We start from the raw sequence: 22,792 nt of genomic DNA, 5'->3' as shown, positions 1-22,792 counted from the left end.
CTTTGATAACATAGTTATCGACAATTTTAAATATGATTGTTACCTTAACATTCCTTTAAAATAATGTGAGTATTCCTCTAAATATCAAAACTGTTAATGAAAAACAGAACAGAATATAAACAATTCAATTAAACACTTTGTTAATTAAGTGATTTTAGTCCTTAAAGTAGGAGTTACTCTTCATTCAGAAACTATTTTGGATTGTTTCCCTCTGACTTGATGAAGGATGGTGGTGCTGTTGGAAAAATGAGTTGATTGAAAATTATCTAGCCTCTGCTGCTAATGAAGCTTGTGACTTAGAATTAAACTATAGGCTGTCTGCAGTCACAGAGTGTCTTGTGTCAAATGTTAACACCATGCCTTGATTACTGCAGGATATACATTATATGTTAATACACAGAGTTCACATTCTTTGTGTAGCCCATAAGGTGTGCTCTGCAGATGCTTGGGCCATGTACAAAAGATTTAGAAATCAAATATGCTGTCCTTGAAACAGAATAGTAAATTGTTTGCTGTTAGTTAATGTATTTGTGTAGTGCAATACTGTAACGTCAGTGCTGCCATTATGTAGCTAATGACGTTATTTGCATTCTCCTCTCTGAGATGCAAATAATAACGCATGTTAAAAGTGACCTGGAAACTTTAAAAACCATGGAGCTTATGCCCTTTTCTTGTTTCTTAATAATATGTGAATGCCTGAAAGGTTTAGACAATTAAAAAGGCATGGGATTGTATTTTTTAAAAACTTGAAAAATATCAACTCTGTCTTCAGTGGAAGTCTCCCTGAAAGGGTCCAAGAAGTGGATGGAAAGCCTTAGCCCTTAATTGAAAATGATCAATCTTTAACAAAAACAGCTTTTTTCCAACAATTTTGAATAAAAATATGCTTCCCCTCTCAGTTAGTTTCCATTTTATTTGGTACCTATGATCAGGAATAAAGTAATTTAAAGGACTTACCGATACGCAGGGCCAGAGTCCTCAGCAGGGGGCGGGGCCTTTAAATCACTGCAGTAGTGGTGGCTGGGAGCCCCAGGCCCTTTAAATCACCACTGGAGCCCTGGTGCTCTTGGCTGCTATCCGAGGGCTCTGGCAGTAGGGCTCTGGCAGCGATTTAAAGGGCCTGGGACTCCGGCTGCTGCAGGGAGCCCCAGGCCCTTTAAATCGCTGGCCTCGGGAAGCTGCCCTCTGCTGGTATGGTCGGCTGTGTACCGGCCCACTTTCACCTCTGCCTATGATGTAAACCTGGTAGGTCTTTAGTTGTCCACAGAGTCTTCCAGGAAAAACAGGGTCATCAGACTGTGAATGGGTGAACAATCTCTGCATGCCCCCCTTGTAACACTAGAGTTATGCCCCATCTTCATTTTCCCCCAGTGGAACAACAGATTTCAGATTTAACTGTCATGAGGCAAGAAGAAGCTGACACACATTAACAAAAATACCATCTCCTTTTAATCAGTCTTCAGTTCAGGAATTCTTGCAACAAGGAGCTCTCTCTCTCTCTCTGCTCCATTTTCTGTTAGATGGCCCAGACTCCGGGTAGGGCCAGTACTCCTTGATTATCCTCAGGCTGTAGGCTTTAGACTCCATCCAGCCTGTCCTTTAAAAGGGTAATATCTTAGAATCATAGAACCACAGGGTTAGAAGAGACCACACAGGTAATCTAGTCTAACCCCCTAATGCAGGATTTGTTGTGTCTAAACCATCCAAGACAGATGGCTACCCAGCAACTTGTAGAATCTCCTTCACTGAAGGTTTCAAAAACTTCCCTAGGCAGTCTGTTCCATTGTACTACTGGTCTTACAATTAGGAAGGTTTTCCTGAGCTTTAATCTAAATCTGATATGATTAAACCCATTGCCTCTTGTCCTGCCCTCTGTGACAAAAGTGAACATTTTTTCTCCATCTTTCTAATGGCAACCATACAAGTATTTGAAGACTGCTAATGTGTCCCTCTTTTATCTCCTCTCCAAGCAAATTAAATATACCCTGTTCCTTCAGCCTTTGCTCATATGGCTTGCATTCCATAGGTCATAGGTGCGGGAAGTCTGGGTGCAGGGGGTGCTGCAGCACCCCCAGGCAGTGATGAGCTGCCAAAATTTTAACAACCGGTTCCCTATAAAAAGTTCTGATTTAAGAGGGGGGAGCAGGGGAGGGGCCGGGGCAGGCAGAGACATACTTGTGGGGCCGGAGGCCCCTGCAGGGCCTGGGGCAAATTGCCCCACTTGCCCCCCCAGCAGCCCTAGAGCTTGTAGCCCCCTCCCCCCTTACCCTGCCGGCAGCTCAAAGCAGCAGGATGACTCCAGAGCTCAGCTGAGCTGCCCAGCTGATGCCGGCGGCTGGCCACGCTGCAGCTGGGGGGAAGCGGGGGAAGGGCCGGGGGAGCCTCAGCCTCCCCAGCTGGGAATCCTGAGAGCAACAGGATGGTCCGGCCCACGGACTGGAGTTCTTTGCCCACCCCCTAGCCCTTTAACAACCGGTTCTCCATGGAGGTCCAATTTTAGCAACTGGTTCTTGGGAACCTGTGGGAACCTGCTCCAGCTCACCACTGCCCCCAGGTTTTGCACCCAGCATTCTGGCCCCTGGCCCTGCGCTCTTGACACCTGAATTTCAGTTTCTGAGAAAAGATCAAGGGACAGATTCTGTGTTCTGTCACAGTGGCAGTAGCCATAATTGTGCTGCAGGGAGTAGGGGGAAAAATCCCCCATAGATGTAGTATACTTCACTGGATGTTGAAGTGTTCTGCTTTTCCAGTGCCTGTCTAAAATTGGGATGAGAATGAGAGTAAATTTGTTTAGGTTTAATCCAGATCAGTCTGTACCTTAATGGGAATGGTATAAAATGCTAATCTTTCTCTGGCTTCTCACAATCATTTGTTTTCATATTATTTTTTGCATTGTTCTTCCAAAAATATAACTGTTTGGTACATGCTAGTATCTATCAGTTGCTTTTTAAAGTATACAGTGGTATAATCCCAGATATTTTAAGCTTTTCACTTTGCCCCCATATTTACTAATGTCTACAAAAACAATGTTTTGGAAATTCAAACTGACAAAGACGTCAGTCGGCACTGTGGGCTACTAACGTACATTTAACTATTACCAAATCAGCCTTGGTGTGCCCCCCTCTTCTTGTGACAGGAAATGTCTCTAAAACTGACTCATTTTAATGGCGCCTTTGGATGACAGAAATAATGAGAAACATCTGACTGGACACATGAGTTTAATTAATACATATTTAAAATAACGTTCTTCAGGGCTATGTGCCATATGGGAAAAACCAGAAAAGAAACTTACCCTTCAGAGTGTTGAGTACCCTCAACTTCCATTAAAAGCCTTGGGAATTGAGAGCCCTTAAACACCTTACAGGAGCCAATTGGCACATCATGGGATATAATTCCAGCAGGCATGATGAAACCACATGAAAATTCAGAAAGTAAAGGCTTCTTTACATGTAATTTAACTTTTTTACAGTTTTTGACTGAGACTTGATTTACACCAAAGATCAGAAAAATATGGAGTGCAGAGAAGTTTGAGAAACAGCTGCACTATTGTGCATAATGCTTTGCTCAGTCCATACACTTGTATACAAACATAAGAATGGCCATACCGGATCAGACCAATAGTCTACCTAGTCCCATATCCTGTCTTCTGACAGTGGCCAGTTCCAGATACTTCAGAGGGAATGAACAGAACAGGGCAATTATTGAGTGATCCATTCCCTTTCGTCCAGTCTCAGCTTTTGACAGTTAAAGGTTTAAGGACATGGGGCAGACCAGGCCATGAGGTTGCATCCCTGACCAGCTTGGCTAATAGCCATTGATGGACCTATCCTCCAGGAGCTTATCTAATTTTTTTTTAACCCAGTTATGGCCTTCACAACATTCCTTGGCAATGAGTTCCACAGGTTGATTATGCATTGGCTGAAGAGGTACTTCTTTATGGTTGTTTTAAACCTGCTGCCTATTAATTTCATCAGGTAACCCGAGGTTCTTGTGTTATGTAAAGGGGTAAATAACACTTCCCTATTGACTTTTTTCATTCATGATTTTATAGATCTCTATCGTATCTCTCCCCTTACAGTCCTAGTCTTTCTGAAAATCCAAATTCACTTTATAAACTGGATCACCCTTCTCCACATGCTTGTTGTCCCCTGCGAAGAATTCTAATAGATTGGTGAGGCATGATTTTCCTTTATAAAAGCTATGTTGACTCTTCCCCAACAAATGGTGTTCACCTATGTGTCTGATAATTCTGTTCTTTATTATAGTTTCAACCAATTTGCCTGGTACTGAAGTTAGCCTTTCTAGCCCGTAATTGCCAGGATTGTCTCTGGAGCCTTTTTAAAAAATTGGCATTACATTAGCTATCCACATCATTTGGTACAGAGGCGGATTTAAGTGATAAGTAACATACCACAGTTAGTAGTTCTGCAATTTCATATTTGAGTTCCTTCAGAATTCTTGGGTGAATACCATCGGGTCCTGGCACAGGCGCTGACTTCTGCTGGCGCCAGTGGGTGCTCGACCCCCCTCTGCCCCCGGCCCAGCCCTGCCCCCATTCCAACCCCTTCCCCAAATCCCAGCCCTGGCCCCGCTTCTTCCCCACCTCCTTCCCTGAGCGTGCCACGTTCCTACTCCTCCTCCCTCCCGGAGCTTGTTACACCGCGAAACAGCTGTTTTGTGGCAGCAAGTGCTGGGAGGTAGGCAGAGAAGCAGGGATGTGGCGCACAGGGGGAGGAGGCAGAGGTGAAGTGGGGCATGGCAGCAAGGAGGGGAGCTTGGCTGCTGCAGCCCCGGGAGCACCCATGGACTCGCTACCTGTGGGTCCTGGTGATTTATTACTGTTTATCAATTTCTTCCAAAACCTCTTCTAATGATGCCTCAGTCTGGGACAGGTCCTCAGATTTATCACCTAAAAAGAATGGCTCAGGTGAGTGAATTTCCCCCACAGTTCTGCATTGAAGACTGATGCAAAGAATTCATTTAGCTTCTCCACAATAGCCTTGTCTTACTTGAGTGCTCCATTAGCACGCTGATCTTCCAGTGGTCCCACTGATTGTTTGGCAGGCTTAAAAAATGTTTTACTGTTAGTTTTTGTATTGTTTGCTAGTTGCTTTTCAAATTCTTTTTTGGCCTGCCTAATTATACTTTCACACTTGACTTGTCAGAATTTATGTGCCTATTTTCCTCAATAGGATTTGACCTCCAAATTGTAAAAGATGTCTTTTTGCCTTTAACTGACTCTTTTAATCTGCTGTTTAGTCATGGTGGCAATTTTTGGGTCCTCTTACTGTTTTTGTTTTGTTTTGATGTTCAAGACAAAATGACATGAGAAATCAGAGACTAATGTTACAACTGAGGTCTTGTCTCTGCTCTTACTGAAGTCAGTGGGAGTTTTGCCACTGACTGAGGAGGGAATATTGTAAGAGAAAGTATTTTAAAAATGGATTTTTTAATAAGTTCAGCTATCTTTGTATCTTGCCGCAGAGCATGCAAAATAAAATAAAATTAATAAAAATAAAAACTGTAAAGCTAAATTTTAGTGATATTAATTATTAAAAGCTTCAGCCACATATTTACATTTTGAAAATCAGGAAAAAAGGAGAATGACAGTTAGAAAGTGTAAGATGCTAGGAAAGAGCAAAGTTCAGGTTATTTGTGTAGATGGGGTGTAATACAGTGCTTAAATTTTCATAAAGGTCTTAGCTCATTCAAAACACATCAGTCAAGAGACAAGCAACATTTATTCCATTTTTTTTCTGTGTGTGGAATGAATAACTCCCAAGCTTAAATTTAATACTGAATGTCTGAATCTCTTATATATTCCACTGCTGAACCAGGAGTAACACCATTGCAGAAAACAGACACATAATAGTTCCCATCCCAAGCACCCACAAATCAGGAGTCAGGTCCCCACAAAACTGTAAGATTTGTCATAAAAAATGAGATTTAAAAATAATATATCAGGAGTTCTTTTTATTTGCCTTCAGGCTTTTTAGCCTTTAGGGGTCTCAAGTTTATCTTTGCCACCATGAGGGCTAGAAACTTACTATTTTTTTAAATGAAAGCTGATTCTAGTGTGTTCACATGACTCAAGGGTCCAGGACTTTCAAAAAAACATCAAACGTTGTGAGACAAACAATCAAACTGTGAGTGTTTTTAGACACCAGTGTAAAAGTGGAGTAAATGAGATAAGAATCAGGCTATGTGAGTACATTCTCTCACATGTCCTCATTCCATCTGTTCCTTCATTTACTTACTCTCGCTCAGTCTCCTTCCTTATCCATTTCTTATCCCACATTGATTATTTCTACTACTCACTCTTTCTTTTCACTGTTCCCCATCCTTTCCAGCTTCCTCATTTCATGGTATATGCTTGTGTGTGAAAGACAGGGAAAGAAAGAGAGAAGAGAATAGGAAAGAGAGAGAGAAGGATGTGGTGAAGTGGAAGCCCTGGAGCCTGTTCCTACTCCCCACAGTTAATGGCACCAAAAGTGGTGCTGTATAAGGTAGTAACTATGAGAAAGTGACCAAAACACTTTCTCTATTAGGTGGGAGGGATAGCTCAGTGGTTTGAGCATTAGCCTACTAAACCCAGGGTTGTGAGTTCAATCCTTGAGGGGGCCACTTAGGGATCTGGGGCAGAATCAGTACTTGGTCCTGCTAGTGAAGGTAGGGGGCCAGACTCAATGACCTTTCAAGGTCCCTTCCTGTTCTAGGAGATTGGTATATCTCCAATTATTACCTTTATCATATGAACTGGAACCATAAACTCTCTGAACATTAAATCTCATCAAATGAGGGTCAATCCATCATCATACCCACTCATTATACTCCACACCCAAACATAGCCACTTTATGAACTTCATACTCTCATATCTCAATGTCTGTACTTTGACCCATCAACCTTTTACCCCCAATCAGAGATATTACAGATTATGTATTCCTTATGCCACTTGATCTTAAACCAAACTTTGCACCCTTGATAATCTGTATGTTATTCCCTGATAACCAGAAACTTCTATGCTTAAACTCTGTACCAGTCACTTTTTTTTAACATCATCGCAATAAATTTTTTATCTCTGAGCAGCAGGCACCTGTCTGTGTTTGCTGCATCCCAGCAGGGGTGCGGGCAGCCATGCAAATGCCCTATTTAGAGAGGATCCTGATTTTGAAGAATCCTGGGGAACAAGCAACCATAATATTTGGCTGGTTTTGATAAAAATTGGCAGTGTAGGGCTCAAGAAAAATACTTTTCCAGGTCTGTCATTTCTAATACCAATATTGATTACAGGGCTGGAGGACTGAATTAAGAGTAAAGATTAAAAGAACCCAATGCAGATAATTTGAAATGAAGCCTAAAATGGAGGGCATAATAATTATCAACAGCAATTTAGAAAAAAGTAAACACAATGAGGGAACAAAGTTATTCAGAGTACTAAAAGGAGCTGCAATTAGGAGTAGTGGTATATTAAAGAAAAAATATAAACTGAATATAATTTAAAGTGGGATCTTTTATACCAGTGTTTCCCAAAGGGTGGATGGTGACTCATTGATGTGTCACAGAAAGATGTAGATAAGTCACCACAGTCAGGGCAAGATTAACCCACTACTGGGCCATAACATGATGGAGGGGCAGCCAGGCCAAATCTGAACAGCGCTGCCCTGGGGCCACAGTAATTGACACACGTTCCAAAGGCAAACCACAGAGCAAATTTAATCTTTAACCTGCCTCCCCCCCCAAAAAAATCCAACCCTTCATGATTTTTGATCTCTTGAGATAGAACAGTGTGTCATCCGCACATTGCTGGTACTTGTGTCCTTGTTGTCAGTTTGCCAACTGCCTGTGAACAAAGTGACTTGCCCAAGGTCACACAGGAAACCTGTGGTAGTGCCAGGAATTGAATCCAGGTCTCCTCATGTCCAATCCTCTGGCCACAGGACCATCTGACCTCTCCTCCCACTGGGGAAGCTCCTGGCCCACAACACAAAACGCTGTTATTTAAATACACACCCCTGTAAACGTGTCCCTTTCACTCTGCCCGCGCTAGGCACCAGCTAGCTCCAGCTTACATAACACGAGGCCAGGTCTCCCCTATGGGAATCGATCCCGGAACCAGTTCCCTTGGATACTGTTTCCAGACGGAAAGTTGAGGAAGGGACCCATGCCAGGAGGGGGGCCGGTTAGAGGCGCGGACACGCCGACCGTCGCTCTCTAGACTCTGGGCTGCCGAGATGTGGAGCCGCGTCTCTGCCGTCGGGAGCCGCTGCCGCCTCCTCTCCTACCCCCGGGGCGCCCGGGACCGGGGACCGGGCAGGTGAGCTCCCTGCGTGGGGCGGGTCGCTGAGCGCGTGTCCGTCAGGCCGCTCCGGGTGCCGCGACTTGCCAGTAGCGGCCCCGAGAGGCCGCCGGCCGCGCTCGCAGTGGGACCGACCCGCCTGAAACGCGGTTCGGTCTGTGCCGGCGGGGCCCGGCCGGGAACCCCGGGCTGCGCCTTTCCGGGGGTGACTGGATTGGCGGGGATTGGCCGGGGCCGGTGGTACAGGGACACGCCCCGCCCCAGAGCCCGGCCCGCGGCTTTTAACAAGCGCCACCGAAGCATTTTCTTGTCCGGCCTCCCGGCGCTCCGGGGAATCTTCTGCTGTTTCCTGGGGGTGGCCCGACTAGTGCGGTGACATTAGTGCTGGCTGACATTTAGCCCAGGCCCACCCCACTGACTGCAGTGGGAGTAGGCGGGTCTTCGTGTGGCTTTTTTACAGAGCAGCAGCTGGGCAGGTGTGTTTTCTGAGGCTACTTTTAACTAATTTTCTGACCTGGGTTTCAAGTGAATGTAGTTGAAGTCCAGAAGGGACCATTGGATCATCTAGTCCGATTGCTCAGTGGTTTGAGCATTGGCCTGCTAAACCCAGGGTTGTGAGTTCAATCCTTGAGGGGGCCACTTAGGGATCGGGGGCAAAAATCAATACTTGGTCCTGCTAGTGAAGGCAGGGGGCTGGACTTGATGCAAGGTCCCTTCCAGTTCTAGGCAATTGGTATATCTCCAATTATAATAATAATAATAAAAAAAACCCCGCAAGCCTTTACATTTCATTGTTACTTCTGTCTTGATCCCAACAGCTTGTGTGTGGCTAAAGGATCTCTCCCAGAAAGGCATCCAGTCTTAGTTTGGAGACACAAAGAGACTGAATGAGCCCCTTCCCTTAGTACAGGGGTTGGCAACCTTTCAGAAGTGGTGTACCGAATCTTCATTTATTCACTATAATTTAAGGTTTTGTGTGCCAGTAATACAGGACTAAACAAAGACTGTGAATGGCTTGCCAACTACAGAACCAGTTTCTCCTCCCTTGGTTTTCACACCTCAACTGCTAGAACAGGGCCTCATCCTCCCTGATTGAACTAACCTCGTTATCTCTAGCTTGCTTCTTGCTTGCATATATATATACCTGCCCCTAGAAATTTCCACTACTTGCATCCGACGAAGTGGGTATTCACCCACGAAAGCTCATGCTGCAAAACGTCTGTTAGTCTATAAGGTGCCACAGGATTCTTTGCTGCTTTTACTGTAATCAAGTCACTTCTTTTTGATAAGCTGAACAGACTGAGCTCTCTGTATCTCACTGGAAGTCCCGTGAATCACTTCTACGGCTCTTTTCTTCACCCTCTCTTTTTTCACATTGTTTTTAAAATGTGGACACCAGAACTGTCCACAGTATTCCAGCAACAGCATGCCATGTACAGCGGTAAAATCACCTCCCTGCTTCTACTCGCTGCTTCCCTCTTTCTACAGCTGAGGAACGCATTGGCTCTTTCTGCTGCAGCATCACAATGGGAGCTCATGTGCAGTGTTGCTTTTCAACTATAACCCCAAAATCTTTAAGGTATTTGTCCTCACAACGGTGGGGAAAGTACTAGTATCCCCATTTTTACAGATGGGGAACTGAGATACAGCGAGACTAAAAGCTTATTCTAAACCAGAAGTTATACAGGTGTATGGTAAGCTGTGAATTTATATCCCTATATTTATACCAGTATCAGTGGACTCTCCTAGTGCTTCTCTCTGGTTTAGCCCCTATTGCTTTGGAAGCAGTTGTGGAGTCCAGGAAATAATTAATAAGGATTTGAAGGAATCTTAAATGCATGTTAGTTAAGTTAGCATGAGTTAGGCTAGCTGTGACCCTAATGATGTGAGATTTGTAGAAGCAAGATAATGTGGAACAGAGTGAACTGTGTGAAAAGTCATTACGACCTTGCAATATGCAGTCTTGCTTTTTTCTAGTAGTGAGACAAATAAGATAGCAAAGAGGCTTATGCATAAACAAATGCAAATGTTTTCTTTTTACTGTCTCCAGGATTGCTAGCTATTGTCTGTAACAAAGGTATAAATGCTTGCTGTGATTGTTTACTAACTGAGAGAGACCTGTCCGGGACAAGGGGCAACCCTGTTTCCTAGGACACTCTCTCACTTTATTCTTTCTCTAGTAATTATAATAGAGGATTTGATTTTGCTGCACCCAAACAGAAAGCGAGAACTGAGTTTTTCTTCGACACAGTTTAGGATTTAAAACACTACTTAAGTACCAGTATGATAGTAGAGATGTCATGAAGTGTTTTCAAGGGCAGCTGGGTCATTTCATGTCATTTTCCTTCCCACTCCTCGGTGTCGTTTGTGGAAGGTCTTCTCATCCAAGGCAGTAGACTGCTCAATGAGCTGGTAGTGCTGCCAGAGAACAGGGCTGCACATTATTAGCATCCATCCACTATTGGTGTCCGTTGTTATGTAGCTTATCATATACAAAAGTAAAAAAGTATCATGTCTCTTCTTCTAACTTGTAACTCCAAACTGCTATATATATATCTGTGGTCTCATTAGCACTTAAAGTTTGTGTGCGTGGGAGCAATAAAGCAATGCTGTCTGTTGGTACAGATGTATGCCCAAAGCATTGGATAAAAATGAGCATGGTTTGGAAACCAGTATATTTTACAGGGCACTGGAAACATTTAATCACTTCCAATAAGAATTTGCGTGCGTGTGTGATCTATCTATATATATCTTTTTTTTACTTCAGAACTGCCTGTTTTCCATCTTGAATAAACTACACAAGCAAGGTAGCCTAATAATGGAAGGATATCCTCTTTCTGTACAGTTTTGAATGTTTGGAGGGTATTTTGAAGAACTGGTAATGCAAAGTATATAATATAGTAGTTATTGTAAGTGGCTACAGCTTTCCCATGTTCATTTCTAAACTGCTCCTAATGCTTCATGCAGGGAGCAAATAATTACTTCCAATAATTAATGTAAAATGAGCTGATGGGAAAAGATGCTTTTTGGGGAAAAATTATGGAGACTGAATTGTAGTGGATAATAGCAAAGTCTGCTTGGTGTAAGTCAGAAGGCTTTCCGCAGCCTCCTTAATTAACGGGGTTGTGAAGTGTTACTTAGTTTTTTGTTCACACTGTGCTTTTTTTCACCGATGGTGTTGGCTTATGCCTGTTTAATTTTCTTTGTAGTATACTAATGTTTGGAATATATGTAGGTGCTTTTAAGCAGCCCATGAAGACTTACTTTGTACCGTTGCTGTGGTTACTCTGCTTAATATGTCAAAATGCTGAGACTGAAAATGTTGAATGAGCGTGAAAAATATTCTGATGGATATGTGTGGCATTTGTAGTCATCTTTTGTTTTCCTAGAGTTCTAATGTGTTTACCTGTCAGACCTTAGTCGCTGATTTTTCTGATGAGGTTCTGAAGTTACCTGGTTTTCCAGTAGCTTTAACAAAGGCACAAGGTCACGGTGTATACCTCAGCCCAAAATGAAGCCCACAGTTTGTTATAGTTATCAAACTCTTGTGGCGATTCCAACATCTCAGCATACTGTTTAGTGCAGAGAGTTACTTGTTGCCTTTTGATTCAGTTCATTCATGGAGAAGAAAGCTGTTTACGTTATATTGCAGAAATCATAAAGAGTAAATGGTTTATTAGACCTGCCTTCAGAGTACAATTGTACATTCAAGTTACCCAGTTCAGTTTGTGCAAAATTAGGTCCAATCAGTTATGACTAACAAAGCAGTTCTGTGTAATTTATACCTTTTCCCTTCCTATCTTGTCTAGTAAAGCACAGAAGTGCTTTAGCACTAGCACTGGATTCTACAACAAGAAAGATGAATCTGCCACTTCTACAGACAGTAGTGCTGAGAAGGCTTCAGAGAATCAGGAGAGTTACTTGTTGCCTTTTGATTCAGTTCATTCATGGAGAAGAAAGCTGTTTACGTTATATTGCAGAAATCATAAAGAGTAAATGGTTTATTAGACCTGCCTTCAGAGTACAATTGTACATTCAAGTTACCCAGTTCAGTTTGTGCAAAATTAGGTCCAATCAGTTATGACTAACAAAGCAGTTCTGTGTAATTTATACCTTTTCCCTTCCTATCTTGTCTAGTAAAGCACAGAAGTGCTTTAGCACTAGCACTGGATTCTATAACAAGAAAGATGAATCTGCCACTTCTACAGACAGTAGTGCTGAGAAGGCTTCAGAGAATCAGGAGAAGGCAACACCAGGAAATGCAAAGAAGAATTTGTTGAACATTATTAGTGAAATGAAAGTAGAATTAAGTTCAAAGAAGAAGTTCCAGATACTAAAAACACTGAAGACCAAGGAGCAAACCAAGGACCAGCCAGAAAGTATGGAGAGTGCAAGTAGCATGTTTCAGAAAGCTACTGCAGACAGTAAAGCTAAGAGGTAAAATGCAATATGCACAGTTCAAGTGTTTCTTCTTTGAAGTAGACTCTGTTAATCTCTAGGACAAAATATTAGCATGCCTCTGATAGAGTGGGTATTTACCCATGAAAGCTTATGCACCAGTATGTCTGTTAGTCTATAAGGTGCCACAGGACTCCTTGTCACTTAGGACAAAATAGTTGCATAAAATGTCTTTTTCTTTGTATAGAAAAGAATCCTCTATGGGAACAGCCCTTTTGGTAATGGCACAACTGTACCCTGCAAAAAGCAATAACAAATGGAATAGTTGCACTAAGCATGTATATTTACTGTAGAAAAATGGGGGAGCCAAGAAATCTGTGAGGAACACATGCCCCTTCCACGGCAGCCTGGGCGTGTCTGCTGGGAGCAGCTGGTAGCAGATCACCATGGGAGGGGAAGAGAGGAGCTGGGCCTGCATCCCTGGAGAGACATTAAGGGGGTGGGACTGGGCTCCTGCCTTAATGCGAATGAGTGAGAGAGACTTAGGGCATGTCTTCACTGGCAACATTAAAGCGCTGCCACGGCATTATAACTACTCTGTTTAGGAAGGGTTGAGCAAAGCGCTTTTAAAGCTTTTTTTGATGGTGGTTCAGTGACATTAGCTTATCCCTACCATGATTTAAGAGCACCAACTCTGCAGTGCCACCCAGCCTCTGGCAGTTTTGTGCATCAAGAGACAAACTTGGGCCTCTTCTTTGATAGCATATAACTATTACCTTTAAGTCATTAAGACATAAAATAACCAGTTACAATAAAAAATGGCTTGTGAAATAGTGACCCATAAGACCTTGATTTTTTGTTTTTTACCTCTGTTGTCTCTTACAGGAGCAAGCCTCTCAATCCTGAATTGGTGGAAGCTGCCTCTGCTGTTGCATCTTCCTTACCTTTCGACAGGAAACAGACATTATCAGATTTACTTGCACAACTAAGGAAGCATGAAGAAGCCACTGATGCACAGAAAAAAGGGGAAACAACTAACATAAGGTCTGTAGATTGAATATTTCCCAATAGTGCTGAAGCCTCTAATATTACACTGTCAAATGTAAGGTGGTTGAGGACTTTATATCAGAAAAACTGCTCTAAAAAGATATACTTGAGTATGTTATCCTTCTTTAAAAAGCTAATAACTGAAGAGCAGTTAGTCTGTTTGTACTAAATTCCTTCTGTAACTTTCGAGCCATCCAGCTTGCATCCTTCCTCTAGAGCAGCCTTTCAAAATTCTAGTGCCTGCTTTCCCTTGGTTGGTCCGTCAGTCTGTCGAAGTATCATTAGATTTATTTTTTGGATCTTCATCAACCATCACTGAGATAGAAAGTCTGAAAATTCATCTATGTGGACTGGTAAATTTTAATGGCTGCGTTTGAAAGCTGCACTAAGTAAAGCAACCTCTATTTTAAGTCCCACCCTACCCTTAAAAAATTTCCAGGCAGCCCAATAAACTCATCCCTTGGCACAGATCTTTTTTTTTTCTAATGTGGCTTCCGGCCAGGCAAACAACACTTATTTAGAAACTGAAGGAATTGTGTATACTGCCCTTCTGTTTGGTGATGACTAAAGACAGGCTGCTGACTTATGCCACTTTCAATGTAACAGCTCAGAAAATGCTGAATATAAAAAAGAAAACTGGATCTTCAGCAACTGAGAATGTAGAAGCCTGTGATTATGCAGGTTGGCAGTAACAAACTACAAGTAGCTTATAGATTTATTTTTAATATGTCACATGAAAATAGCTAGATTTGGGACAAATTCAGATAATGAATTAACTGGTAAAGTGATAGGAAATGTGGATTTATAAGACTGATGAAAAGTTATTTGTGGGGTTTTATAAGGATTAGTTATAGGGCTTTTTGTGTTCAATAAATATACCCATGAGTAGCAGAGAAAGTAGCCAGCACTGTTAATATTTGCTGTTGGTATATGCCATTTCCATCAGTGAAAACTAAGGAGGATTGTGACACAGTCTAGATGGTTACAAATAAACAAAATGGTGGGGAAGCACAATGGTAGATGAATGTTAACTTTATTAAATATAAAGTAATGCATATTCTGGAGAGAGTGTCTTTGGGAAAGAGAGAAACTATGTAACCTTCCCATACAGGTGGATGAATTTGTAATTCTCAAGAGAGCTCGGGGTTATTGTGGACAGGTAAATAAAGTTCTCTCTTCAGATGCTTAGAAGCGTGTGTGCTTTTAAAAAAAGTGGTGGTGGAAACTAAGACGACACTAGATAATGCACAATGATATACATTTCCCTGGAGTAATATGTTCAGTTTAAGTCTTCTACTCTCAACAGAAATATAAAACATTCAGAGAGGGTTGATAGAAGTGGTTAGAGATGCTGTGGGTATTGCATACCTTTGGATTATTTAGGTCAATGGTTTTCAACCTTTTTTCATTTGCAGACCCCTAAAAAATTTCAAATGCGGATGTGGACCAGTGTTCTCTCTCATTTTTCCCACACATGTACAGAATGAATTTTGTTATGTGCATGAATCACCTCCATATTGATGCACATAACAAAATTCATGGGGTGGGGATGGGGCCGAGGGGTTTGGAGTGGTGTGAGTGGGGCTCGGGGCTGGGGCAGAGGATTCAGGGGCGGGGGGTTTGAGGGCTCTGGCGTGGTGCTGGGGCTGGGGGTGAGGGGCTTGAGGGCTCCGGCTGGGGGTTTGGGCTCTGGGGTGAGGCTGGGGATAAGGGGTTTGGGGTGATAGGACCCCTTGCAGCAGCGCCTGGGCTGGGGTGGGGAGAGGCACCTCTCCCCCAGCTGTGGCAGGTCCATGCCAGGGCTGCGGGAGGGTCGCCTTTCCCCTGACTGCAGCAAGTCGGGGCAGGTCCGTGCTGGGGTTGGCGGGAAGAGCCGCCTCTGCCGGAGGAGAGGCATCTCTCCCTGCTGCAGCCCTGCGCCTCTACGCGGGGCTTAATAGGCAGCTGCGCAGCTTAGAGCGAACTTAGGTGCAGACTCCTTTGGGAAATCTTCGTCATAGTCTCTGGACCCCCCTGAGTCCGTGGACCATAGCTTGAAAACCATTGATTTAGGTGAAAGAGTTAGAGGAGACTTGACTGAGCTGTGTAAAAACAGATCATTTTCTCCATTTAGTTCTTGTATAGCCTTAAGGAAAGGCTAAAGGAAATACTCTTAAGTTAAGATGAACAAACAAGGCGATATTTCTTCCTATTTTGTATAGTGAACACGTGGAATTCATTGCTGCTGGATGTTGAGGCAAAGTTTTGTGGCTGGATTTGAATGGATTAATTGCTTGCAACTAGGATTAAATTTACCAGACACCTACTAGCCAGTGATATATTTGAAAGAGGCCCCACAAGTAAGACTTTGGGCAATGCCCTGGTGAGAAGCCCAGCACTCCTTGCTACAAGCTTCTGGGAAGGATACTTGGTCCCTGTTTGGGGTGTGAGGAGGTTCTGTGTTTAGCATACAGACTGTACTACCCTCCACCTACTGAAAAGGAAAGGGAACTTGATCTTTATTCCTCATTCAAGGCCCTCTGGCTTCCCTGAGTGGGTAGGGTATTTGCTCTTTCTTCCAGGAGCTGTGAGAAGTAGTAGTTCTACTCTACTGTACCATTCTGTGGGTTTTTAGAATCCCTGCTGTTCCAAGTAACAGTTCCAGAGCTTGCTATTCTGCTGCTCATAGCTTTCCCAAGTAGCAGCAGCAACATGAATTTGACAGTTTCACTCCCTCCTACAGAGTTCAGAATAGAAGCAGTGAAAACTAACTAGATTCTAGTTAATTACAGTCTGCTTCTGCTTAGTTTAACTAAGAATTATCAGAGGCACCAGAACAGTCTGTGGTTTGGAAGACACTGCTATATTAGTGAGTATTTCATTCACATTTGTCAGGTTGACTTCACAATAATCATTATTATTATTTATATTACTACTTTTGCAGTGACAACTGGAGAGGGCAGCCTCAATGTGCTAGATACTGTATATACTGGATGAAAAGTTAGTTTCTGCCTCAGAGACTTTGCAGTTTAAGTAAAAGGGTTTGAAACAGTTTTTTTTTTTTTAATGAAAGCTTGAATCCTGCAGAAATTGAGAGCTGAGGTCCCCACACTGGCCAGTGAAAGCGCTGTAGTCATTCATAAGTGGATTTTTTCAGCCCTGCTTGCCACTGTGTAAGAGAACTTTGTTTACTTTGTGGGGTGGGAAGACGTGGTTTTCCTCCCCCGTCCCACATATTCTGCGTTGTACAAATGACTAGGTGCATCATGGCTGGATTACCATTCTTTGAAGCATCAAGTACTGTTCGCTTCTGAGACAGGCTACTGGACTAAATGGACCACTGGTCTGAGACAGTAGATATTTTATGTAAAACTCTCAGAAATGGATTTAAATAACTGAAATACCTACACAAGCATAAGAACCGTACAATATAACATTGTTACTATAAATCAGAATATTTAGATTTATGAGGCGATATAAAATTATGATAAAGATAATTATAGCCAAGAAGTCTGAGCTTGTATTGTGCTTTTCATACAGTCTGCCCTCTGGATGTCACTGTTGTACAGTCTTCTCCCATCAGTTTGTTTTGAAGACATATTGAAGACAGCATGTTCACTAGAAGAGGGGAAAAATTAATGATACAGGATTTTATTTTTTTTAGTGTCGGAAGAAGTTTTGCTTAATGGAAATTACAACACCACCATAGGAAAATAAATTCAGCAATATTAAAGGTTAGAATTAAATCAACAGAAGGAAAGGAATTCCGAACTAAAGCTAAAATGCACCCTGAATTCTCCTTCTCTTGTTCTTTTTTAACCCATGTAGTGCACAAGATCATTCTTGTTCAGATATATCTGCAGTACTTACACACAGTGGGTTGAATGGGGGATGAGGTTTCAGTTGGAAATCTGACATTCCTTGTTGTGGAAGGAAGTCAGGCCGTAAATATCTTTCTGGTTTTGTTTTTGGTTAAATTCTTGTTTCTTTTTCAATGTGTTAGAGAAAATATGTATAAGATGAACAACATGATTGGCATAATACCATACAATCACTTGTTTTAAAAACTATTCTGAAAACATATTTGCTCACTTTTCATGCACCAGTGACACAACATTAGGACTCTAGCTATCCAAAATTGTGACACTGTGGACTGTGTGTATTAGATTCCCAGCATAGCCAGAAGAAAATTTGGCCAGTTGTGCAGACCCTCAAAGAGAACTGATCAGAGGGAGTGTGATCGCTATGTTTTAGCATGGTTGCCAAGTAAAACAGCTGGGCTGGGCAGTCTGTGACTTTGCTTCTGGCAAGGGCAGACTGCATGATGCTTGTCAGACCCTCAGAAAACTTGTGAAGTCTCTGGATCATCTCTAGCTCATAAATGCCAAGAATAACATTAACAGAAAATAATTACTAAAATAAGAGAGACCCAGAGGAACTGAACTTCTTTTGTTAATGTCAGATTTAAAATTAACCTTAGAAAAAATCAAGATTCTGAACATTTTAGGGCATCTTTTTGTTGTAAGTAGTCATTTTGAAGAACTCCTCTGATTTAAACTATCCAAAAGAGAGTATTTAAATATATACTTTATGACACTCTTCGAGCATCGCAACAGTGGGAATATATATATTGCATTTAGGTATACAAAGCTTTTTTTTTTTTTTTACCTAATTTGTTTCTGTTCTTTTAATACCACACCTGTTCCCTTGAAAAGAGACTTTTATCTCTTAAAACCCATGCCCTGTAGTTTAACCAATTTTTATCGTTCTCACTTGCACTGTCCCAAAATCTAATAATGATTTTTGGCTTTTAACAGTCCTTCTCCCTAAAGGCATAGACACAACTTTATATCGAAAGAGTTTTATCTAAAGAGTTCTGTCACTATAACTACAATCCTTGTTGAGGGTAGTAACCAGGAGAATTGACACAAATATATGACCAAGATCCTCCAACTTTTATCAAAATAATAATTAATAAGGTGTTGCCTTTAGCTCTCATGCCCTGACAGTATTGAAGGGGGGGAAAACAGCAGCCCAGAACAGTCATTAGTTTTCCCGCCTCCCATTAGGACATCATCTGGCCAGGGCCTGCCAGACCTTCCTAAACCAAAGACCTGACTGGAGCTCCCTAACTCCCAGCGATAGACGAATCTGTGATCTATGCAAACTACTACTTACTGAACCTTTCATTAAAAGTTCAGGTGATCTTACAAATCTTAACCATTAGCATGGGAAGGTGGGTGGATGGCAAACTTCTAGTTTCTTAATCAAAACGTGCAGTTACCAAGAGGATGTCTAAGTGTATTCTGTTGACACTTCCTTTTTCACCCAAACTTGTAATCTCATATAAAAAAGAGAAATCAAGTTAATTTGACAAGATCTGTTTTCCATAAACCCTTGTTGAATGGCATTATTTATATTACCTTCCTATAATTCTTGATTAATCGAGTCCATTATCAGGCATTCCAGTATTTTGGCGAGGATCTATTTCAAGCTGACAGACCTATAATTACCTGGTTCATCCTATTTACTCTTTTTAAATACTGGCATAGTGTTAGCTTTCCTTTCTTCTAGAACTTTCCCAGTGTTCCAAAAGTTCCTGGAAAATTAACATAAGCAGACCAGAGAGCTCCTCAGTCAGTTAACTTGCATCAGAGATTTTAAAATATTTGAACCTGTTGATCTAAAAATATCAAACTTTTAGTAGCTGCTGTTTCACGTCCTCCGTAGCCACTGTTGGAATGAAAAGTATTCCGTCATCGTGACATAACTACATCATCTACCTTTATCTCAAATACAGAACTTCTGCCTTTTCTGGACTATCCTTAAGGCTGGGAGTCTTTCAAGGAGATCCCAGAAGTCACGGATTCCGTGACTTTCCGGGACCTCCATGGCTTTTGCAGTGGCTGGTGCTGCTGACCCCATGGCTGCCCACACCTGCTCGGGTAGCCCCTCGCCCGGAGTGGCAGTAGCACTGATGGGGCCCCGGGCTGGCCCCCACCTGGAGTGTCTCTCTCTCTCCTCTCGCCCTCAGATCGGGAGCAGCAGCCGTGGCCGCTGGAGCACCCTCCACAGAGCAGCAGCATCCACCAGTGTGCGCCCCCCTTCCTCCAGCACCTAAAATTTAGTTAGGGGTATTTATAGCACAAGTCATGGACAGGTCATGGGACGTGACTTTTTCTTTATTGCCTGGGACCTATCCATAACTTTTACTAAAAATACCCGTGACTAAATCATAGACTTTAATTATCATTGACAATTCTACCATTTCCATATGATTCATATTTATGATCATCAACTTCACCTTTCTTACATTTATTATAGCTGTTTATTTTTTTTATAGCTACTTTCACTTCTCCACTAAATCAGGTTGGTGTTTGAACCAGTTTGGCCTTTTTTCTCATTTGTGGAATGTGTCTTTTTTGGCACTTAGTAAAATGTTCTTAAATAATTCCCAATAACTATTTACATTTTTCTGTTTAAAGTCTTCCTCTCAACTGATTTGGCTCGTAGCTATTTTTAACTTTTTGAAACTGGCCTTTTTAAAGCACCAAGTATATACCAACTGTTACTTGTATGGACTTTATTCTGTTTGCACGTAAATTGTGATAAAGTTATGATCACATGTAATTAAGCTACCACTAGTTTTTAGTTCTGCGATCAGTTCCTGTTTGTCAAGGTGATGTCTAATATAGAATGTCCCTGTGTTCAATTTAACACTTCTTGAGTTAAGAAATTGTCATCTGAAATATTTAGAAATTCTGAGGACTTTTTAGTAGTTGAAAGTGTAAGTTGCTCCAGTGTAAGTTGCTCAGATTGAACTCCCCCAGGATAGTACATTATTCCCCTCACATTGTAGATAGGAGCGTAAGGAGATGGTCGTCCTGTTCTCTGGTATGATTTGGTGGTCTGTAGCAGACACAGAGTAGTATCCCATCTTGTTTTTTATCGCTTAATAGATCAGGATGGTTTTCTTCTGTCAGTGACTCAGAAACAGGTAATGCCATTTTTGACATAGAGTGCCTTCCTCCATCCCTTTTGCCCACTCGATCCTTCCTATATCAGTTTTATCCATTGATTTTTTTTTTAACATTCCAATAGTGCAAATCTATCCACTAGGTTTCAGCAATACCAACTAGATTGAATTTGTGCTTCTAGATGAACAATTCCAATTCCTTTTGTTTGTTATCCTGGGTGTATAGGCAATTAAAGAATTTCTTTTCTTCGCATTCCTTGGTGCATTGATTGATTAACTTTGTTCTCAACATCTTGATATTCTGTTAAATGACTACTCATTAGTTTCCATTTTTCACCCTCTACTTTTTTTGTTATTTTAACACCCTTCTGACTACTCTGGCCAGCCATTCCCCTAGGAAATTGGTTCCCCTGCTGCGGAGATGGAAGCCATCCAAACTATACAGCCCCTTTTCCACATAGAAGGTGAACCAGTGTTCCTCATGCTAAATCCCTCTATCTCCAAGCACAGGATCTGTAGCTATGATCTTTGAAACTCCCCTGTTTGCTGCACATGCTTTCATTAATGTCTAATGCATTCTCTGAACATAGTATATGGCAGCATGAAATAAACTAAAAATATTTCAATTTGCAATTCAAAGAATGTTCATTGGATTTTCTCTTCAAGGAGTGCAGTAACTGGCATATGTTTGCTAAATTGAAATTTTTTGTTAAATTTAGAAAATAACTGGTAAGTGGGATTTTCTTTTTTCTAAAAAAACAAGACTTGCATATTCCATGACTTCAGAATGTCAACGGATGTTTTGTGGAGATGTCGTCTAATTCTTTCATATAGTTTGTGCAATATAGGCTTATGAAAACAATTGGGAATAATTTGCCTTATTAAAGCACGTAACTAAGCTTGCTATCTTTTCATACTGTGGAATTTTCATTGTTCTACTTGTCTTTTTGATGTCAGCAACGTTATTGCAGACATGAAGATTGGGAAACGCCATCTCACCCGTGGTGTATCCAGGCCATCCAGTCAGATTTCATTTGATGATGATGATGGGCAAGGTGACGTGTTTCAAAGAGGTGTCCTGTCTGAATTTGCTGGAAGTAAAAGGTACTCTCTACTTGCCTGTTTTCTCTTTGTGCTTCTTCCCACAATAAAATATTAACCAGTTAAGTTTTTAAATTCTAGTAATAAAGAAACACCAACTATACTCCAAGACTTCAAAGCTAAAGAGTTCTCTGTGAGTTTCTGTATCTTCCACAAAAATGCTCTGACTCTACATACAGGATACTGCAGGAAACAAAAGAAAATGTGTTTCTAACACTATTTTACAAGTAGTTTGTTTTTTCCAAACATAGTATTAAAGTAGATTAGTGTAACATAGTTAATTGTAATAAACTGATCAAAGTAAATGCAGTTTTTTAGTATTAAACCTGATTGTTGCAAATGTTTGATGCTAGTATATAATATACTTTTTGACTTCACTGTTTGAGTGGTTTTTGAATGTATCACTTATGCACAATATTTTTGCATCTCATTCTCTATCATGTTATGGGATGGGGAAAAAACTTTAAAGTGCTACTGTCATTTGAAGGAAAACTTTGAAAAATGGTCTGTGTAGAAATATTTCATCAATTGAGGTTTTTTTTCTTCTTGCTAAGGAAAATAGGAACTTTGCACCTGAGTCATTTCTTGAGTTTACTGTTGCCTCAGGCATGAAAATTGGAACTAATGATTTAAAATGGTTACTTGAGAATTCTCCCTGAAAATGGCAACACCTTTTGCTATTTTTTTTTTACTTAACCCAGGTTATTTTTACTCTGTTAAGAGAGCACCCTTACTTTGTTATACTGTAATTAGCTGGTGTCTCATCCTGTATTATGTCTCTAAAACACACAGTCTACGTGGCATCCTCACAGTCACTTGTCTTAGGATATTCTCCCCACATTTCTATTCCCAGTTAGATTATTTCCTTTCAAAAGTAACTAAATCTGACTTTAAGTGGAGTTAGAAGTTGAGAGAACCATGTTTATTGGCATATATGTGGGAAATTTGGAAGGCAGGATTTGCATAACTGAGAAATAAACATTCCTGGGTCAGT

At 41.4% G+C, this 22,792-nt stretch overlaps 1 protein-coding gene across 1 annotated transcript in view; it reads left to right on the top strand.

The window, feature by feature from the left end:
• The first annotated feature begins 8,232 nt into the window (after positions 1 to 8,232).
• Positions 8,233 to 22,792, top strand: part of MRPS31 (mitochondrial ribosomal protein S31) — a 30,076-nt gene continuing 15,516 nt past the window's right edge. Inside the window, exons 1-5 of the mRNA XM_039535029.1 lie at positions 8,233 to 8,315; positions 12,107 to 12,162; positions 12,491 to 12,734; positions 13,581 to 13,739; positions 21,655 to 21,801. Coding sequence (XP_039390963.1) covers positions 8,233 to 8,315; positions 12,107 to 12,162; positions 12,491 to 12,734; positions 13,581 to 13,739; positions 21,655 to 21,801 — 689 coding nt within the window. The remainder of the gene's footprint in view (positions 8,316 to 12,106; positions 12,163 to 12,490; positions 12,735 to 13,580; positions 13,740 to 21,654; positions 21,802 to 22,792) is intronic.

Source organism: Mauremys reevesii, linkage group 1 (assembly GCF_016161935.1).
Source record: "Mauremys reevesii isolate NIE-2019 linkage group 1, ASM1616193v1, whole genome shotgun sequence".
NCBI classification, from domain to species: Eukaryota; Metazoa; Chordata; order Testudines; family Geoemydidae; genus Mauremys; species Mauremys reevesii.
Note: the sequence above shows the minus strand (reverse complement) of the source record. Positions and strands in the feature narration are given on the sequence as shown.